We start from the raw sequence: 17,367 nt of genomic DNA, 5'->3' as shown, positions 1-17,367 counted from the left end.
GTTTCCTTCTGGTATAATATTTATTTTTAAAGAAAAGATAAACTCCAGCTCTTTCTCCTATCTTGAAATCATACAGTACTTTGATCAATTGCCTTAATTAGGTTAATTCGGACCCCACATTGAGTACGTCCAATCAACGCAGCATCTCACGGATATTATTTGCATTTTCATTACAAATTCGTGTAAAGTTCCGTATTTCACCACCACTCCACTGTAGCAACATTGATTTCATCTTCGATTTGCTGTCGAAATTAACGCAGCGCGAATTTTCATACATTTCGTATTCCCACTATCGATGGCCAAATCAATTAGCAGAGACCTAAAAAGAATGCCAATATGCATTAAGTGTGCCACCAGCATTTGGACACGAATTGATATTTTACATTTCCGTTGCAAATTGCGCCGCTTTTCTCGAAAAATGCACGCTGAAAACTCCAAAACCTGCAATTTATAGCAATAACGAAAATATTAGCAATTTTCATTGAATTCAATTTGTGCGACTTATTGATGTGGTTTTCCCCATTTCAGTGGCGAAGCGCTGAAGCTTCGACCCCTACTCCTCGTTTCGGTTGTTTTCAGTGCTGGCGTTGCCAAAGGACATTCAGGAAGCGGGTGACGGGTATGTAGGCAGTCATACCGGTAAGTGAAGTGTCAACCGGCAACCGTCAACCGTCGGTCGAATTTTGTTTGGTTGCATATCGCACATACCCACGAATATATGTGTTTGTGTACATATTTATGAAGTTTGGCATTTGTTGGTTCGCTAGAGCGTTTGTTGTTGCCTGTGTTATTTTTTGCTCCATTTCGCATTGTTGCAATCTGCCAAGTATTGATTTTTGATCACACCGCACTTCCATTACCGCCAACGAGCTGTAGAATATACGATTACGGAAGGAAGTGCCGAGAATACTAAAATACACAAATGCCAAAAAATTCTGTACAAAAAGGACATGACTTCATTTTCGGTGCTGGATATTGATTTTTACCGAGATTGCATCAATGCTTGACAGTAGGAAGCGGGCTGTGCAACACGGCAGCAACTGATATCTCTGTCAGCCTGTAACACGGGATTTGGGTAATTTGGTAAATGTCAAAAGTGTTGGACTGCTGCATTTTGCAGCGATAGATTGATACAAAACCCAGAACGAATACCCCAAATGTTTGTATGTGTTGAAACTTTGAGCGCAATAACAAACATTCGTGTGCCTTCGTTTCCAAGCTCAATTCAGTGAATTTGTCAAATTACCAGCTCAATTTCAATTCAATTTAAAAGCCAATACAGAGAGCACAGAGCCCGTAGTCCTTTACACAAAGAGAATATTAAGATAAATTTAACTTTTTGCCGTCTGAAAAGTTGTTTTCTTAATTGAATTAAATACTTGTATCAAACTTTGTATGATTGAAGCGTAAACTTGCTTTTTACGTGCGAGGCTGTTGTGTTTAGCAAAAACTATATATTTCAAAGGTTGACTCAGTATGCGAGCCTTTCCTCTCTTCCTTCATGGCAGAATTTGGGTAATTTAAGGTGAAACTCTGAATGTGGCATTAATCCGCCTAGTTAATGTCTACACTGGAGAAAGAAGATACTAATAAAGGTTGATCCAAGTAGACGTATTTTTTTCAATAGCCCTAATATTCGACCAAATGGACCACGTCCAGCGGGCAGTGAAGAAAATGTAGCAGACGCAGCTGGGGGTGTACACGAAGACCGTGAAGAATCGATTCGACGCCCTTCGCAGTAACTCGGACTGACGTGTGGAACGTCTTCGTGTATTTTACGTCAAGATCTTAAATTGAAAACTGAAACCGCTCGATCTTTCCACGCGACATGGCTTCGCTCTATGTGCTCTTGAAAAGTTCCAAGAAGATCCGACGTTTTCGAGGCAGTTACCAGTCAAAATGCTCGAACGAGTCATCAAAAAATGGACTAAAAGCATACACCATCTGACACGTAGCCGCGGACAGTATTTGAAAGAGATAATTTTCTAAAAAATAAATGCCAAAAAAATGTTCTTTCAAATGTTAATAAACATTTTAAATTTCCGTGTTTTTTCTTTAAAAAGTAGGGAACCTCTAAATGGATCGCCATTTTAATCAAACTTATTTTACTACCATCCAAAGCAATTCCCACTTTTCGACATCCATTGCGTTCATCTTCATTTCCGAAAAACATACTCTAATTATAAGTTTCAACAAAATTTCGAAGCGGGATTGAATAAGACTACGTTTTAATTTTTTCCGTTTATATTTCGACACACAAACATACATATAATATATATTTTTTTGTTATATCTTTAAAGAATCTATTTATTTTTCGAATATTTTCATTCTGTGATCCTTCTTTTATTTCCAGAAATAATCTCCGAGTACCGAGAAAAGAAGTAGCCACCTCAAAGGTAAGTCTTCAAGATATTTTTACTCGTACATTAAGGCATTATGAAAAGGGGTCAATAGCTCAATTTAAATATAGAAGACTTCATGGTTATTTGTAAGCAAAAATTGTTGACATTTCACAGAAAGCACTGCACAACCATAAATTAAGTATAAAGTAGAATATGAATGTTACAAAAACGAATCAATAATCCGCTTTCGAACAGTAAACCCCACCGGAGGACAGTCGCACCATTCGGGCACTCACTGCGCACCTCACCACCAGCGGCATTTCTCGGTCGGGTTCATAGGCGTGTCACGTGCACACTGAAAAGCGGCCGCAAAATGCTCCAAATTAAACCAATTGCGTCGCACGCGCACATCATGCATGTCATGGCCGAGGTGCATCGGTTGCACATTCAGCGCATCGATGCGCGGCATATTGGCGCATAAAAACTGCACCGAGTTGATGAAAAACAGCTGCGGGCGCGTGAAATTACCGAGCCATAGGCGAGGGGAGGAATTTGCTAAGCTGTTAGGGATTTCATTAAGCCCGATGACAGGTTGTTGTTGACTTTGCGTAGGGGTCTCATTTTCAAAGCGCGAGCCAGTTTTTAGTACATCTGCAGTAATATTGTGAGGCTGCTCTGCGGCTGTGCTAATCTCCTCCGGGCCGAAGTAGGTTTGATACGCCACACGTAAGCCAGCCACATCGGCCATATTCTCGGAGAGCACGTCATTTAACTCCGTTTGCCGCGTGCAGTTGATGAAGCTCCAGTAATGTTGCGCCACATCCAAGCCCAACTCATTAAAGTTACCGTGCTGATCATAGACAATGTGAAAGAGGTCGTAAGCGTGCATAATCTCGTGCGCGAGAATGAAACCGAAGAGCGAATATTGAAACAAAGCATCCAACCGGTGATCATAAAGCGGCAACTGCAAATACCCATATGGCACGAGCACCACATTGTCAAAGATCTTAACCGGCGATGAAGAGCTCGATGTCTCGAAATTATGCTCGTAGATCAGTTGCTGCGTCGCATTTGCCGCACGTGGCACATTCAATAGCCTCGCCTGCATGCGTCGCACACTGCCGTAGATAAGCTGTAAATGATTGCCATAAAAATCGCTTGGGCTCATATTTATATCCGCATAATATTCCTCGACTTGAGATGTCAAGTTCGCCGCCTCATGTGGCACATTGCCTATGCGTAGCTGCATTCCGTCCAGTTCGGCGAGTATGTAGGCACGCTCAGCGGCGTTCAGCTGCAGAGCATTGGCATTGACCAACTGAGCGAAGTTGGCGCGCAACTTGTTGAATATACGATGCAACGCGGCGTCACTAGCCACGCGTCTATGCTTGTAATAATGCTCCTCGTACAGGTAATTGGCCGCCAGTGGCATATAACCACGCAGCAGGCGCATGCAATGCGTGGATTTCTGCACATCCGTCATTCCAGTTGGCAAATCGCCACTCAATTGAAACATGAACTTCAGCATTATATAGTAGGCGATCGTCTCGTTCGAGTGTGCGGCAAGTAGGGCGGGCAGTTTGCGAAAGTAGGGCAAATCGTAGGAGTAGGTTTGCAGCAGCTGTTGTTCCAAGTCCACTTCACGGCCGAGCGTATGTAGCAGATACCCGCGCCAATCGATTTCTGGCACCAACTCTATCAAATCGTTCACATTCATCTCCAAGCTCGTGAAGTTTGCGCGCGTTACATTTGCTTCGCTGACATTTGAAGTGCTTGGAGGCGGCAATGTGAGAGTGCTTAAGGCGTCATTCAACGACTTTTCCAGCGCAATGACACCCGCACTGACATTCCGAGCCTCCGGCTCTGTCAAACCGAAATTAATAAATATGCTTTCAACATCCTTGAGCCGCAGAACCAGTGCGGGTGGCGCCACAGCTGGTGGCTGTTGCGCGTGCACTTCTAAGAGGTATTGCGTTGCATTGGCGAAGCGCACATTGACATCCTGCGTTATGAAAATACCGTTCAGTCCATAAGCGCGCAAGCCACCTACAACACGCAGCCAATCGAAGTGTGTGGCATTCTGCCAAGGTCGCTGCCAGTCAGCACGCAATATAGGCCATTCAAAGTGTAAGGCCTGTTGCACGTAGCGCAGAAAGGTGTTCAAAGCGGGCGCATTTAGATTCACACACGACCAATAGTAATGCCAGGCCTGCTGCGCTATGCCGCTCTTATTTGCTGCTCTGTCGACAAGCAGCGCGCTCAGCAATTGCTTATTCACTTCATAGTCCATATAGCCAGGCACATCCACATAGGCATCATTATCGTAGTGTTGCGCCCAATTGCCACATGCAAACGCATAAAAATCTTCACACGGATCAAAGCTCGTATTCAAATTGCCCAGCAGCTGTCTCACGTAATTCTCGTCTATATCTTCCCCGGCAGCACCCGTAGCAGATATGGCAAACATATATATCACTACAAAAATTTCGTAAGCAAAAACGAAATAATGCGCGCGCAGCATTTTGTAGCTTTTGCGTATTTGCACTGCAAAGCGACGCGGTTATCTCAACGGTTCTTAAGTATCAATGCACAAAGGAAATTCCTCACTGCTTTTATGGAACGCACAGCAACACTTCGTTTCAATGCCACTCTTTGTTCTCAACTGAACTGAATGATCTCGGCGATGCGCGGTTTTAGCGGCTTTTTCTGGTGGTGTTCCAGGCGCATCGGTGTCGTCAGTGGCATTTCTCTCATTCCAAATCGTTCTGACTCTTCCACGTATGGATTTATCAGTCTTACGAGCAATCGTCCGAGTCGCGGCCATACATGCACAAATAAATGAATATTTTCTTTTTGCTCTTACATCTTTAGAGAAAGCGCCAGCTGTGCCCATATATTTGCGTGTGTTCAAAGCGCGTACATCTTTCCTGACATTGTCGGCGCGTCAAGCTTCCATAACGTAATTTCGACAACTCTTCGCGCGGCGTTGGCATTTCACGTTGATCTGATTATCTGATATCTGTAGTTGCTGTATGCCTGCAGCCACATAAAAATGTTTACAACCTTTTATATTCGCTTTAATGCCGCCTCTTACCTTCTTCGTCTTTGGTTTGTAAATGTCAGTCTTTTAAGACGTCTGTGTGCATATCAGTTGTTAATTCTGCTCGTCGTGAATCGCTCTTCATGATTCCGTCGCAAAACTGTGTAACCCAGAAATGTATAAACAATTTTGATTAACGATCTGTCAATGATGTTATATTGTGAGGTGTTGTCTTGGTTTGTTCAACGCTGAATTTGTGATGGAGATCAGCTGAAATGCATATTCTAGCATTCGCAAATGGAATGCGGAAATGAAAAAATTCTTTTCGGTTCATAATTTTAATAATAATTTTAATGATGTCTCAAATATATTATGTAATAAGCCGCTTTGGATGAGCGACTAGCTTTCTCAATCTAAAATATTGTAATAAGTAATTATAAACCCAGCGTCGTTAAAGTAGAAAGTTCGTTGACATTTTTCTCTTTTCGTAATTAGAAACTTATTTTACCCAAGATCTGAACCACAGGAGGATTGCTACAAGAATTATATCAAGCACCTCATCAGCAGGTATCGAAACGAGGCCACGCTTACGCGGTTATAGCCGAGTTTACAACAGCTCGTTAGTCGTTCTTCCTCTTCGCTGTTTGGCGCCTATTGGAGACTACAAGTGTAATCAGAGCCTTCTCCTCCTGATCTTTCCAACGGAGTGGAGATCTTCCTCTGCTTCCCCCGGCGACTACAGCGTCGAATACTCTCAGAGCTGGAGTGTTTTCATCCATACGGTCGACATGACCTAGCCAGCGTAGCCGTTATCTTTTAATTCGCTGTACTATGTCCATGTCGTCGTTTATCTCGTACAGCTGTTTCCAATGCGCCAAGGACCATAAATCTTCCGCAGAACCTTTATTTAGAAAACTCATAACGCCAACTCATCAGCTATTGTCATCGTTCATGCCTCTGCACCAAGTACATAGCAGGACGGGTACGATAAGTGACTTGTAAAATTTGGTCTCTGTTCGTCGAGAGAGGACTTTACTTCTCAAATACCTACTAAGTCCGAAGTGCCACCTGTTGGCAAAAGTTATTCTGCATTGGATTTCGAGGCTGATGTTGCTGTTGGTGTTAATGCTGGTTCCAAGATAGACGAAATTATCTACGACTTCGAAGTTTGGACTGCCAGATCCATTTGCTTCGCTTTTTTGTCCAACCTGGAGAAAGCAGAACTATCGGCGCGGTTGTTATGCTATACACTGCTATAGAAGATTGTACCTTCTTTATTTAACTCTGCTGCTCGAATTATTTTCTCCAGCAGTAGATAGAAAGTCGCCTTAGCTGAAACTTCATTTGATATCGAACGGCTCAAAGAAGTCCTTCCTGATCCTGACGGAGATATAGCTCAACGTCAATTTACACAGCCGTATTATTTTTGCGGGGATACCAAATTCAGACATCGCAGCTCCTTTTCGTGCTGTCGAAAGCAGTGGCGATGTAGAGGTGGTGTGTGTCGATTCTCTGAATATCTGGTCGGTTGTTGWTTTTCCAGGACTAAAGCCACACTGATAACACTTAACCTTTCACACAGTATGCTCGATAGAACCTTTTATACGATGTTGGGGAAACTTATCCCACGGTAGTTGGCGCAGATTTCGGGGTCTCCTTTTTTGAGGATTGTGGATATTTGCAAAGAAAAAATGTACCTTACTTTACTTATTTCACCTAACCTTGTGGCCCGTCCCATACTTTTGGCCAATGCTGTATAGTTTAGTTCGGAAGATATAAACTATGTGATAATTTGTGCTTAGAACTTACCAACAACATAATTGCAGCACTTCTGGGTAAACATGTACATAATCACATATTTAAGTTATTTTATGTGGTGTGCTCGGCTATATACATATACAAATATTTAAGTGCCATTGAGGACTCAATTAAACTATTGCAACTCTCAAGTTTAAATAACACTCGACAACTACAAGAGCCTCGTCATCCGAAAGTGCACTTGAGAGTTGTTTAATTTTTCAGTATATACTAGTATACATATAGTGTGTATATGCCAGTATATACGATTTACTCTTTGCTTACAGCAAGCGCCGAGCAAAGTAAATACGGGCTAAATATAATTAAAGGGAAATTTCTAACGTCAATGCACAATTTGTGTACAATTTGAATTGAGCGCACTCCAAACTCAACAAACCTAATCCAATCAGTGTCAATAACACCGACAGCAGCCAAAGCGAGTACAAATACTACAACAAAAATAAAAACATCAAATCACTACACAGTTTTTTTTTCTTTTTATTAATTCCTAAGTTCAAGGCAAAGTACAATACCTCCGCACGCACCACTTCAACCAGCAGCTGGCTGGCGATGATCCCCGCCAACGAGAAAAGCAACAACATCGGATTCTACAACAACGACAGTAGTGCCAATAGTGTCCAAGTGCGCTTGATTACAGTTGAGATTGGCTAGCATTATCGGTCGATGCTCGGATGGCTCGGTAGGCAGTGCAGCATGAGTAAAGCAAATTGATTGTGAAACTGAGAATAGCGGAAGACTTGAAGTGAAAAGTCGAGTATTAAATGAGTAGATATTGCCGCTGATAAAAAAAATCATTTCAATAATCGACAAAGCGAATGCGAGTAAACTTCAATTGAAAGCGTCCGCTACCACAAGGAGTTTGTTTCTCTGGTGAAGTGCAGCTGGGCTAACGACTGTCATCATCGCTGTCAGATTAGCAGCTTTTATTATCAACAAATCATTTCTATTTCTGCAATATTTAAATGATTTGTTGTTGGGTCCCGAATCGATTTTTAACCGAACTGTTTATTCTTATTTGGCCTAAGGGGCACATCACACCGTCTAAAAACCTCGATTATCGGGGGTTTAAAAAACTACTACAATTATATCGATTGTTTTGAAATTTCCAGGTTATACTTTGTGAAAGCGCCCAGAAATTGCAAATAAAACACAAAATATCCACCAAAATTATTCGAACGGACTCGCAAAACATGTCGAGCTCTTCTTAATATTTTCCATCATTCCCAACGATTCCGCACAGGAAATTTGGTTAGAAAAATGCTGTTTTGAGAAAAACGCGTTTAAAACTAACTGATTGAGCGCATTTAACTGAGCGACAACTTTTTAAAAAACTATAACTCAAAAACTATTTGTGATATAGTTTTAGGATTATTTTTAGTAGGTTTATGTACATACGAGGTGTGTTCAAAAAGTATCGCGAATTTTGTGTTTTTTCAGAAATTATTTATTTATTCATGAATATCTATTTTGTCCCCTTCAAAGTAATCCCCATGAGATATTATACACTTGTGTCAACGGTTTTTCCAATCTTCAAAGCACTTCAAAAAATCATTTTTTTTATCTTCTTCAGCTCCTCCTTCGATGCCGTCTTTATCTCGACAAGAGAAGCGTAACGTCGTACCTTCATGGGCCTCTTCAGTTTAGGGAACAAGAAAAAGGCACAGGGGGCCAGATCTGGGGAATACGGTGGCTGCGGCATCATTAGTGTGTTGTTTTTGGCCAAAAAGTCGCGCACAAGCAASGATGTGTGAGCAGGGGCGTTATCGTGGTGCAAAAGCCAATTTTTGTCACATCTTCTCGGCCTTCTGAGAACATTTTGTACCACCGGTAAACGTTGATTCGGTCCAAGGTAGCTTCTCCGTATGACACAGTCAACATTCGGAATGCATCCGCGCACTTAATTTCGTTTTTCAYACAAAATTTGATACAGGTTCTTTGATCCATTTTTTTGACTAGGTAAAAAGCGAAGACGATCCAAAACAAGTGCAAGCAAAGCAGCTGTCAACAATTAAATGAACATTCAAAATGGCCGAGCTTGTCGGCATAAGTGAGAGACATGAGTACCAACATAACGCCACAAAAAATTCGAAATTCGAATATACGTAACCCGCGAAAATTCAAAATTAGCGATACTTTTTGAACACACCTCTTATATATATTTTTCCCCGTAGTTCCTAGATGGAACTTTATTGAAATCTTTGAACTTAATTTCTCTCCAATAATAACAACTTCTCTGTGCTTCTGCTTCGACTTCTCGTCTCCAGGTGTTGGCTGGTCTCCCGCGTCTTCGGCTTCCTTGCGGATTCCAATATAGCGTGTGTTGACGTGTGCAACAATCGCTGCAATATTCCACGTTTCGCAGCCATATGGATATACTTTATGTATGTGTTGATCTCCAGACTTTATCCAACATTCCGAAGGCAGCGCGACCTTTGAATATATTCGTATATCGGCTGCTGATCCACCATTTTTAGTTATAATGCTACCTAAATAGCAAAAATTGTCGACTTCTTCGAGACATGTTCCAGCGATCTGTAGGTTTGGCGTTTCGGTTGTGTTGATGCACATGAGTTTTGTCTTTGCTATTTTAATTTTAAGTCCAGTTTGGGCGGCGAGATCATTATCAGCTTCAAGTTTCAAGGAGATGTGCGAATATTTATGGGACAACAGACAGACTATGCGGATGATAGTCCAAATCTTCGAGGCAACCGCTTAAACCCCAATATATTCCTCTATTAGTCGCACGCGCTTGACGCATCACCAAATCCAATACCAAATTGAGTAAAGGGGACATAGCGCGCACTCCTGCCTGGCACCAGTCTTGACTTGTATGCCGCTACTTAAAATATTTCCACACCTTACTCGACAACTTGCTCCCGAGCACAGATGTTTTATTAGGTTAGTTAATTGTTTCGCAACTCCTTTGCATACTAGGGCTCTCCCTCGGTTTAAACTAACGAAATATGAAAAAAACTAAAAACCGATTTTTCCAAAATTTCACACTATTTATGACCCTTAACTCCTATAGCACTTGAGTATTTACAAAACAAAAGTGAAAGCAAATATTTTAATGTTCGAAATTAATAAAAGTCGCAGTTGTTAACAAGCTCGCCAAAAGAAATATTTTGCCCTAAATGTCAGTGAATACACCACATAGTTCACGAATTGTACCGCAGCGTTGTTGCAGTGTTTCACGATTTCATTCTTATCCAGTAATTCTCACACAAATACAAACAGGACATGGTGCTCCCGAACGCCCATTTAATGTTCGTCCGCCATTTGTGTCACTGCTTCCGACGCGATTTCCCTATCATACTGCAGCACTAGTTTCAAAAAAAAGGAATGCGCCTTAAGCCTCTAATGTTTACGTATGCATTGTCACGACAGGTTCTTAAATGATGCTCACATTTTTTTGCTTTTTTGATGATGCTACTAATGACTTAAAAAATAACGAGTGCACCATCACCACCGCCTGCCAGTAAACAACTACACACAAGAGCTTACCTGAAAATAGTAATCCTCTCGCTGATAATGAGTGTGACGATAACCGTGCCATGATAAGGAAGTTTCCAAGGATGGCAATAAACGGAGATGGTGGAAAGATGCAAGCTGTCAGTCACATGGTACTCACCAGTATGAGACTTTTTGTGTAACACAAAGAAGCAGAAGTGGGGATACGCCCCACAAACAGCACGTATCACCATGTGAAGAGTGCATGTGTTGAGCCGAGCGATAGCTTCAGGCTTCTGGCAGCTGACGTATCCTTGTTTTATGCATGTGTTTTACGCGTGTGGAGATAATACACATTGTTTGACTTATTTGGTAACGGGTGCTTTTGGAGACAAAAAACTTTTATTTTGATTTAAATCGCACACCCAGATTTATAAAGGCGATTTTTGTTAATTATGATTATAATTATGAAATTTCGAAAAAACGGCGGAGTTTATAAAAAATAAATTTTTCGCCTTGCCTCAATTCGATTTTTGATGAGATTTCATTTTGTAGAACAGTGTATGAAAGACTATACAGAAAAAATTAATAGTTATTGATAGTTATTATTAAAAGTGCTTTCCGATAAACTGATAATGTTATTTTGTAAATTACACCTGAGATTAAATTTTTCTGTATGCAAGAGTTCTTAATAAAAAGTTGAACTCTTTGTCTTCCTCTGACATTTTATCACAAAATATTTTATTTATTTTTGCGCAAAAATTTTATCAGCTAAATATGAAATACATAGTATATATATGATTACCTTGCGATTTGTCAGTTACTCCTTTGGATATTTCATCACTCTATTAAAACACCCTATATAAAAATGTGTTAATGTATTTTTCCTATGTTCAGAGTAGAATTAAGTGATACCAGAACATAAATATGTATTTGAGAGCGTTTCGATGGTTTGAATCGTGAGCCAGAAAGTTCCGAAATTCCGATTGGCGAGCAGAACTAATCTTTCGACAATACAGTCCACGAAATAAGTATAGTGTACAAACTAAAGAGGGAATTGATCGAAGTTTTTTTAGTGATGAAAAAAATTTAATTTAATGGAGAGATATTCGACGACTACTAGAATCAAGGCATTCGATAAATTTCCAGGGAGGATCTCTAATGGTTTGGGGGGCTATTGGATATAATAGTACAACCCCAATTTGTTTTGTGACGCATAAAATGAATGCTATGAGTTATATTAAACTATTACAAAACGTCTTAATAGAGTTTTCGGAACGATTATTTGAGGAACCATGGATTTTTCAGCAAGATAACGCCGCGATACCCAATGCAGCTGCAACAAAACGTTTCTTAATGGACGGACCCGCCATAAGTCCCGACTTAGGTGCCATGGAAAATCTCTGGGTAATACTTTCGCAGCAAGTTTTCCGGTGGTGGACAATTTGATACTTTTAGAGCTCTAAGAACTGTATTGAAGCAGAATGGAAGAAAATACCGATTTCCACCCTTCCTTCTCTAATTGAATCCATGTCGAGGCGCATAAACACCGTTATTTTGGCTAACGGTAGCCAAATAAGTTATTAATACTTCGAATAAGTCTGATTTAATATGAAATATTTCTTTGTACGCTATACTTTTTTCGTACCAAGTGAATAGAATTTTTGAATTATTTTATTTATAAATAGTAATTGTTTTTTAATATTGTGTAAATAATTCTCGAGGTTGATTGCATTAATAAATAACATAAAAAATAGTCATATGAAATTTAAAGATGAATAGAAGGGATTTTTAGCTTATTTCGTTGACTGTATTTCATATTGGAAATAAATATGGACATACTATATGTATCTTGCATCAGCTGTTCAAAAATCTATAAACATCGGTCAAACCTTCTATTTGTGCAACACAACACGGACGTTGTTTAGTTTTGGGTTTGAGCTTCTCCCAGTAAGTTCATACATTGCATTGCGGTGAGCTTTATATGAGCTCAGCACTCAAGCACCCTTAGTTCAACATGTGTAGTTACGTATACGCACTGTACCCATGCTTAGGAGGACTGTCGAAATATTCATAATTATTATTTACTTCTCAAGTCCGCTGATCATCACCGAATTTAACGAATTAAACGCGTTCTTTAAGTTTTCTCGGTCTCTGGAATATTTAACCCAGAAAGCATTTTATTAGCTCTTTTATGTGCGGTGTGTATGTTTATGAAGTATGTGACGTTGCACAAACTCAAATGTAATCTCAAGAGAAATCAAGCAAATAATAGTCTCATAATGAGCGCAATGAAATGCGTCCGATGTCAACTGAAATGCATTTGACACTCACACGCGCCGGCTTGCGGCCACATATTCCACTTGCGAGCATTTATGCGCATGTGGATGCGAGGAAATTGTATTTTTATTGCACGCGTTGGCATTTTAATATGCGCATTACTATTTGCATTTCCGAGAATATTTGCATTTTAGTTTGCACACACCCCGCCTCAGCCGCGCTCGCCGCCCACTCCCCCCGCCTATCCACCCATTCAGCTGCTGACGCACACACACACACACTCTTGTGTTTGAATGTGGTAGGAGTGTATTTGGTAGGTATATTTCGCAATGGAAGCAAAGTAAATGCACCTAATGTAGACAAACAACTGCAGTGGCTGGCACAAACCCGACCAGCAGCACGACTATCGAATGTGCGTGCCGTTGTATGCGAATGAGCGCATGTTGTGCTGTTTGTGTTTACATTTGCCGCTTACTCCCGCCAGTTGTTTTCTGTCGTGTCGTTTTATGGAGTTTCCACATGTCAAGTTGTTACCCTACATTTCATTCATTCATCCATTCATTCGCTTATTTACAAATTCACACACACCTACGTGCGCACTACTAATACACTTGGTTACGTGTATAAACAGCAACCGTTTTAAGTGACGCGTCAAACTCCTTGTGCTCCCTTTAGTTGGCCACCCTTGTCTGTGCGCACTTATCTCACCGTTATATGGTTGATGGTTGGTAGTTGTGCCTTCGTGCTTTAGCTTTTGCTTTCCTTTTCATTCGATTTTCTGGCATTTTTGTGTAGTTGCCTTTTATGCGACAAACATATTGACATTCTTTGACAAACAACAGCACCAGGACGCGCGGCAGCCGGAGGGGCACCGGGCCGGGCGACAACGCTTCTCTGAAGTCATGTGCCATTATTTGGCGCTTCACTGCAACATCCTGTGACATAAACAGCCACGCGCACACACACGCACACCCACTTACCTACACACCTACGCGCGCGCCAACTAACCTACGCAAATTCTGCCCGCTTGTGCAGCCACACCCATACACTTGACGTTTCTGCTCCATGCCGCAGTGGAACGTCTGTATGACGCGTTCATACAACAGCAAATCCTCGCCACACACGCACATGCGCAGCCATTTACAGTGCACATATGTATTTATATGTGGGCACAGAGGCATCCGCATCCACTGGCATCCGTTTTCCACTTCAACTCTCGCACTCCTCCGCTTCTCTGGCAGTGCGTTGGCAGCGCATATTGTTAGTTTTCCGATATGCCAGCGCTAGCAGGCAAGCGTTTGTTGTTATTCGTGTATTTGGTAATAAAATGCGAAAATATGGGTTATATTTGTATTTACACAGGCATATAGACGTAAATGTGTGTGCGTAATACCCTGCGCTCAGTGTCCTGCTGTCGCACTTCGCTTTATTTGCTAAATTCATTTTTTGCTTAATCTGAATGCAAATGTTTTACATCGTCTCGTCATTGGCGATTGCCTGTGGATTATAGTTTTTATTTCGCTTTATCCTTCGATGCTAGTGCATTCGTCTGTGCCATATTTACAGCTATTGTTGTCGGATGTCGGATGTGTGTACGCCATTTGCCGAGTTACAAGTGCGCGTAATGAATTGAATGATTGATGAGGATATTGACAATGCTCATAAAATTGATGAGGATTTAAAAATCGTCAAATATACAAATTCATAAGCCACTGCTATTGACTAACAGAATAGCATATGTGCGCACACATATGTGTGTTATTTATATGTGCATATGTGTGGTTATGTAACGGGTACTAAATCATTTACATTATTTACGAACTAAGTAAATAAGCACCGAAAATATTTATACTCATTACATTGTTGTCATTGACAGAGTTATGCTAAACTTATTCTATAATGTGAGAGTCTTAAAATCACAATTTCTGTAACATATTGAATGACTTTCGTCGTCTTGTCATTTATCTCTGAATATTTATGCTCTTAAAGGGTGACATGATGTTTTCACAAACTCAAATGATGTTTTCCTCGTGTAAGAATCGTAAAATTTTGTGGAAAAATATTTCAATCTCGGCCATTGTGAAGCCATCACCGGTGACCCTTCGGATAAAAGATGCACCCGCTTAGGCAGATTAACTCCTTAGAGGATCATCTAAAAAATACTTTAAAATATCCTTCAGCCAAGTCTTTAAGAAACGTATTATATCTCAAAGACCTGTATAAAATTTCATGAAGATTGTTTGAGTAGTTTTCGAGAAGTCTTGCCAAACGACTTCAAAAACACAGTCTCGAAAAAACGCGTTAAAAGACGGCGTACTTAGCCTAGGTAGCCTCTAGCGCACAAGTTCTCAAGATACAGCTTTGAAAATATTACACGGATCAACTTGAAAATTTAGGACAATATTCTAGAGTTGTTATAGAATTTAATAAGACAATAAAAATGGATTTTTTGAAACCCGTATACCCATTAAGGGGTTACAATGGCCTACATATTTTCCGAGCTTCGCACTTTTCCTAATTTCGAACCCAAAAGCCTCATGAAACTTTTCTCAGGGGCATAAACTTGCTTTCAGGAACCTTTTGAACCCACCACTTATAGAAACTTGGAATTTGCTGGTCTATAGAAGATCAATTCTTCATCATCCATGGGTGTCAGAACAATCATTTCATCCGAGTTTTATCCAAGTATATCCACTCCGTCTAAAAATTTTATCGTTTATTTCTTCATTTTATAGCAATCATTAATCTTTAGTTTCAAGTTGTGAGTATGTTTTTAGGGTGGGTCAGTTCTTTTTTCGTGCCTCCAAGTATGAGCTCTTAATTGTAACGGAGATGTCATTGGGCTTATATTTTTTTATTTCTTCCTTACAATCAGATAGAAAAAGTAAAATCTTGCTTTCAACTACTTGAAAAAAATGTATCATTTCATCTATCTAAGAAAAATGTATCTCACAATTTTTCCTAAACTTAGCAATAATGTGTTTCTCATTCAAATTATTTTAATCCATATTCTGCTAATTAACCCAACTTGCCTTTCTCGCTGCCCCACTTTCAGTACCCAACTGAAGTCAATTATTAGCTCACCAAGGAAAATTGCTCTCATTATATAACTCATTATTAGTGTTATCGTCATTATTACTTAACACCTTCACCATCGCCATTAACAAGGACCATCTAAAGTGCTTCTCACGCTAATGTCCCTAATTTATTTTATATATTTTGCAAGTTTATGTAGGCGAATCAGAGGTCTTCCTCCATGTAGCAGCGTTCAATATTAGTGACTCACATACATACACATAAGTATATACCCATAAAGTATGGCTAAATCACCACCCAATCATGTCTGACACAATTTTCGTTAATTTTCTTTGGAGTCAGCTTTGCGGCGTTGAACGTTGAGGAGCGACAAAATTGAGTGAAAGTAGTCCATCCTTATAGGAAACAGTAAAGTAGCATGAAGAGGAATATTTGAGCGCAAATATATGAAGGCCATTTAGTGGCATTTAATTGAGATTGAAGGCAATTTAAGTCTCTTTAAGCTCGACACTCTTGACACTTTCTTCAACCAGTCTAAAAAGTACGTGGAGATCTGCAAATAAAGCTGGTGTGCGCAAACCCCATTCCATCAGGTCGAACTTTCTCATACCCTAATTGGAATCACGTGGTTCTTTTTGGTGCCTACTGCCTGCAATATTTCGCCAAATTAATTTGTCAGAACCATTAAATTTCAGAAATAAGATGGTAGAGAAAAGTTTCGGTTAAATACTTTTCATAACCCTGGTTAGGTAAGGTAGCTGGAGCGTTGTCATGGAGCAACTTCCAATCGTCTGCCATGTAATGTCCACTAAATCTTGACCTTGACGGTATGTCCAGGAGGAGCAAATTAATGTTGAACGATGGCTTTGATGCCGAAAAAGGCAATAAGCATCTTTTCACTTTGGATCATCATCATCTTTCCGGTCTTCATCGGCGACCTCTTTCCGGCATTCTAAAAAGGCCTGGTGCCACCGAAAAACACCAGTTCTTGCTAAAGCAACATCTGAGTAAGTCTGCTTGATCATAGCAGACGTCTTGATCATAATAAACGCAGATTTACCGAGTATTCTGCTCGAATGAACGCTGCATATTCGGCTTGCACCACTCACAGAAGCACGTCGCGCGAAAATATTTGTCCTGGCTCTCCAGGTGCTCGCAGACAACTGACTAGCCCCTCCTTCATTAACTGGGAATGCTCTCTACCGAATCCAGTCGGTGCATGCACGCTCCGAAATACAGGCACGACGAAATATCTCTGAATCTCATTTGCGTCAGTGAGCTTGATTTTAATATAAATAGTTTGTAAAAGCAAAATGTAGTAAAAAAGTAAGAAATGCCCTTCCTTACTTGTTGTCCCTATATAAACGTATTTCTAAAACTTCATATTAAAATACTTAATTA

The 17,367-nt window shown here is 40.4% G+C and overlaps 2 protein-coding genes across 9 annotated transcripts in view; one reads left to right on the top strand and one right to left on the bottom strand.

The window, feature by feature from the left end:
- Nucleotides 1-17,367, top strand: part of LOC108972766 — a 70,102-nt gene that overhangs the window by 43,800 nt on the left and 8,935 nt on the right. For all 8 annotated transcript variants that reach the window (XM_018939597.1, XM_018939592.1, XM_018939565.1 and 5 more), the window contains one exon: nucleotides 2,354-2,396. The gene's annotated coding sequence lies outside the window, so the exon portion shown is untranslated. The remainder of the gene's footprint in view (nucleotides 1-2,353; nucleotides 2,397-17,367) is intronic.
- LOC108972797 (neprilysin-11-like) lies at nucleotides 2,257-4,995 on the bottom strand. Its single transcript, XM_018939611.1, has one exon. The coding sequence runs from the start codon at nucleotides 4,861-4,863 to the stop codon at nucleotides 2,647-2,649; it is 2,217 nt and encodes a 738-aa protein (XP_018795156.1). The 5' UTR covers nucleotides 4,864-4,995; the 3' UTR covers nucleotides 2,257-2,646.

The sequence above is a fragment of the Bactrocera latifrons genome, unplaced genomic scaffold (assembly GCF_001853355.1).
Source record: "Bactrocera latifrons isolate USDA-ARS-PBARC rearing strain unplaced genomic scaffold, ASM185335v1 scaffold_11, whole genome shotgun sequence".
In the NCBI taxonomy this organism is placed as follows: domain Eukaryota; kingdom Metazoa; phylum Arthropoda; class Insecta; order Diptera; family Tephritidae; genus Bactrocera; species Bactrocera latifrons.
Note: the sequence above shows the minus strand (reverse complement) of the source record. Positions and strands in the feature narration are given on the sequence as shown.

Bases quoted from the DNA above. Each gene is read 5' to 3' on its own strand.
- LOC108972797 (XM_018939611.1), bottom strand. From the start codon at position 4,863: ATGCTGCGCGCGCATTATTTCGTTTTTGCTTACGAAATTTTTGTAGTG.